This window comes from Wyeomyia smithii, chromosome 2, assembly GCF_029784165.1.
Source record: "Wyeomyia smithii strain HCP4-BCI-WySm-NY-G18 chromosome 2, ASM2978416v1, whole genome shotgun sequence".
In the NCBI taxonomy this organism is placed as follows: domain Eukaryota; kingdom Metazoa; phylum Arthropoda; class Insecta; order Diptera; family Culicidae; genus Wyeomyia; species Wyeomyia smithii.
This window is the reverse complement of record NC_073695.1, coordinates 206,306,709-206,311,185: the sequence shown is the minus strand read 5'-3', so window position 1 is coordinate 206,311,185 and position 4,477 is coordinate 206,306,709. Positions and strand designations below refer to the sequence as shown.

The window sequence follows — 4,477 nt, the reverse complement described above, 5'->3', positions numbered from 1 at the left end:
GGTCAATTCATTCTCAAGGAGGTTTCGAGATACGCAACTGGCTGTCCAATTCCAGTGTCGTGATCGATAGCTTGCGTGAAAATCATACCATTCTGTGCGTAAACGTCAACGGAAAAGGTACTCGGAATGTGGTGGGATATTGCAAGTGACACATTCACCTTCAAACTGTTGCCGAAACAAAATATGGAACTGCTGTCCGACATCAGAATGCCTACAAAATGTGAAGTTCTAAGAACATTGATGGCGGTGTATGATCCCATGGGTATCATCGGTAACTTTCTTATCTACTTAAAGATTCTGCTTCAGGAAATCTGGCGTTTGGGTTGCACATGGGATCAGACAATCAGTGAAAGACTGGCCGAAAAGTGGTTGACGTGGATCGAAGCACTGCCGAACGTGCGCCAAGTCAGGCTTCCTCGTTGCTATCGATCTAGGACATGTGCTGAACTGTCTAATCACGTTGAACTACATACGTTCTGTGATGCGAGCGAGAATGGAATGGCTGCAGTTTCCTATTTCAGATTCGAAGAAGAAGGGAAGGTAGAATGTGCGCTGATTGGATCGAAAACGCGTGTAGCTCCTTTGAAGTTTCCGCGTCTCGGGTTGCAGGGTGCAGTGATCGGATCAGTGATCTGTAACACGCAATTTGTTTGGGCGGTAGGTCCTGATTTAAGGGGGGGGGGGCAAATGGGGGCCTTCGATACAAGGCCTCTAAGGATGTAGCCGGCGCCGTTATCGATTAATACGAAGCGAAAATTACTTAATTTTTGTACATTGAAGATGGTAAATTGTACTATGAGTTCTATCCACATCCCTGTCATGAACGTCATCCCCATACATTTCGCTTGAAGCCGTTTTTCTCTGGCTCTCTGGCTCGATTATACGTCAAAAGGCTGTCAGTGCTTGCGAAACAGCCGATTAAGCACTGTCCATGCCAGATCAAGTGTTGCTGTAAGTGGTGTAAAGAACTGCAGAAAGCGAAAAACGATTGTTTTGTTTTAAACGTTTCATGGATTATATAGTTAGAAGCACGCAAAAAATCTGTACAGTAACACATGCGGCACAATGAACGGAGCTTATGACCATATTTCCAACAGTAGCGCCATCATCATCGGCGGCGGCTTCAGGAAACTGTTGCCATGACATCGGTCTGGTTCTATCCATCATCAAGATGATGAAAAATTTGTGACACATATACTGCCCTTCCAAGCATAGGATCGCAGTAAGCTACGAAAGCGAACGGACGCGAAAAGTTTTCGTGTCATAATTTTCAGAGTTTCGATTGTGTATTGTGAAAATATACAAATATTTATACAACTGGAATTACTCATACGAATACGAACTGGAGTTAATCATAGGAATTGCTTAACTGATCCCGTTATTGCTGCCCTGGAGTCAAACAACCTGTGTTCAAGGTCTTTTGTTACTGTTCATAGCTGGCAGCTGACGCATCGTTTCAATATTGGAGTGCTGTGCATTACAGAAGACCAGCTCCGGTGGATACTCGCTGCAACGAGGTTAGGGAGGCCGAAAGTAAAGGAGAATCATTGGTTTGCCTCGGTGCTTGGAACAGCTAAGTAGTTTTTTTTTGTTTTTTTCTTTTTTTATTTATTCTTCTATTCTGGTGTGAGTTTTTTCTAACTTTGGTGGACGATCCACGCGATAGAGGTGGATGTGGCACAGTGTTCGGAAGGGACTAAAATCAGGGTCAAATTAATAACTCCTAGGGGTTGCTTCCTAGATTGACGATATCTTCGCTAGTGTTGATCCTGAAACTATTGGCTATCGTTTGGTGATGGCTATGTAGTTCAAAATTTCACCGATAGGGCGGCGCTGTCGCCAATTGCTAAGAGAAGCAAAAATAATATAATAATAACCCGAACATTTTGATGCATTTTCACGTGACATAATCTTGTAGAAATGATTTCCGAAAAGTGCCTACTCGATGAATTATATTGAAGAAAAGACTTTTTTCCTACTATATGCAGTTCCAGACCACTGTGCGTGGGCTAAAACCCACCCAATAGGGTGGATTTGGGTACTGGAGGTTCAAGATATTTTCGAGGGGACCTCTTTTCTTGAAAACATTGAGGTGGCAAGATTTTGAATTTTTATATGACTTTACGCTTTGCAGGAAGCTGACTAGTAAAAAAACGGTCTTCTCACTCTGTTTTCACGTTTGGTCCAGGACTGGGAGAGGCCTTGTATCGAAGGCCCCCATTTGCCCCCCCCCCCCCCCCTTAAATCAGGACCTACCGCCCAAACGAATTGCGTGTTACAGATCACTGATCCGATCACTGCACCCTGCAACCCGAGACGCGGTATCGAAAGAAACTTCAAAGGAGCTACACGCGTTTTCGATCCAATCAGCGCACATTCTACCTTCCTTTCTTATTCGAATCTGAAATAGGAAACTGCAGCCATTCCATTCTCGCTCGCATCACAGAACGTATGTAGTTCAACGTGATTAGACAGTTCAGCAGATGTCCTAGATCGATGGCAACGAGGAAGCCTGACTTGGCGCACGTTCGGCAGTGCTTCGATCCACGTCAACCACTTTTCGGCCAGTCTTTCACTGATTGTCGGATCCCATGTGCAACCCGAACGCCAGATTTCCTGAAGCAGAATCTTTAAGTAGATAAGAAAGTTACCGATGATACCCATGGGATCATACACCGCCATCAATGTTTTAAGAACTTCACATTTTGTAGGCATTCTGATGTCGGACAGCAGTTCCATATTTTGTTTCGGCAACAGTTTGAAGGTGAATGTGTCACTTGCAATATCCCACCACATTCCGAGTACCTTTTCCGTTGACGTTTACGCACAGAATGGTATGATTTTCACGCTAGCTATCGATCACGACACTGGAATTGGACAGCCAGTTGCGTATCTCGAAACCTCCTTGAGAATGAATTGACCGTACTTCCCTGGCTAACTTCACAGCTTCCTCCACAGTCCCAACGCTCGCCAACATGTCGTCGACATAGTGTTCGTACTTGATACACTCAACCGCTCTTGGATACTGCTCCTCGAATCTGTCCGCGTTACGGTTTTTAGCATAGTATGCACTACTCCGCGAACAAGCTGCACCGAACATCATGACTGTTACTACGTACACGTCTGGCTCATCATCCGGCTTTCCGCTAGCCCACAGGATCATTTGACTTCGCTGGTCTTGCTCTTTCATCCGAACTTGGAAGAACATCTCCCGGATGTCTCCTACTACGGCTACACGGAACTCATGGAACTTATATAGAACAGCAAGGAATGATACCAGTTGATCAGGTCCCGTAAGAAGGAACGAGTTTAGCGAAACTCCATCAACCCTTGCCGCCGCATCGAACACTATTCTTAGCTTCCCGGGTTTGTTCGGGTTAGTGACCGGAAATATTGGTAGGTACCAGTCTTTGGGACGCCTCTCTACCTTCTCCGTCTCGGAGAGCCGCCGAATGTAGCCTTTACTCCTGTATTCGGACATCTTCGCACGCATTGTTGCAGCTAGCTCAGGTTCTCGCTTCATTCGTTTTTGCAGACAAGCCCAGCGTTTCAAAGCCATTCCCTTGTTGTCGGGTAGGTTTATTCGATCATAACGCCACAGCGGACCTGTCTTGTAGCAGTTTCCAATCAGTCGTGTTTCGGAAGATAGGATTTTTATTGCTCGCTCTTCATCCTTCGAAGCTATCAGTTTAGGTGTTCCGGAGATCCCCATGGACTCGATCGAGAAGAACTCTTTCAAGTCAGTATTAAGATCCTTTTCCTCCTCCTTCACACACGGGCATATGGTCGGTGTTGAGTCAGACCGGGCCAAGTCGCAAAATTGAAAAAAACGAGTTAACGATAGTATTGGATAAAGATTTTCTAAAGCTACATCACACAACAATCAGATTTTATTTATCTCTAAAACAGCAGAAATAACAGCATGATTTTTGTCTGCATGACCAACGAAAAGCGATTGCAGTGTTCAGTCAGAATGGACCAAGTGTTTATTTCCAGGGGGACTGCCTTCGGTCAGCTATTGATAAAAGCGAACGAACGGAACAATTTTCAAGCGTGTTTCCGGATTCCTTTGTATCAGAGAACTCTTTCACTCACTCCCCATCGGAATCTGTAAAGTTTAGTCAAAAAAGTATACTTTACCAGTAAATGCGGAAAATGTACATGGTCCACTCTGATTGAACACGTAAATGAGAAACGTTAGTCATTTGTGGAGGTGACACAACATTCCACAATTTCAGAAAGAAGGTCAAGTTACAGTAGTAAAACTGACTTAAATCTTGATGATTTTACCAAGGAATTATATCCTCAGGAGGTTGAAATAAATGGTAAGTGTATGTTTGTTACTGTTTTATGCAAGCAAATTAGTATATGCCCGTAATGAAATTACGAAACTAAAAGCAACACAAGCGATTGTTTGGAGAAGACCTTTCATAATAATTCAAGAAGAAGCTGACTCGATTGACATTTAAGTGTGTAA

General features: G+C 44.1%; 1 protein-coding gene across 1 annotated transcript; it reads right to left on the bottom strand.

The window, feature by feature from the left end:
• Nucleotides 1–2,391: 2,391 nt before the first annotated feature.
• LOC129720365 (uncharacterized) lies at nt 2,392–2,796 on the bottom strand. Its single transcript, XM_055671829.1, has one exon. The coding sequence runs from the start codon at nt 2,794–2,796 to the stop codon at nt 2,392–2,394; it is 405 nt and encodes a 134-aa protein (XP_055527804.1).
• Between the last annotated feature and the right edge of the window lie 1,681 nt (nt 2,797–4,477).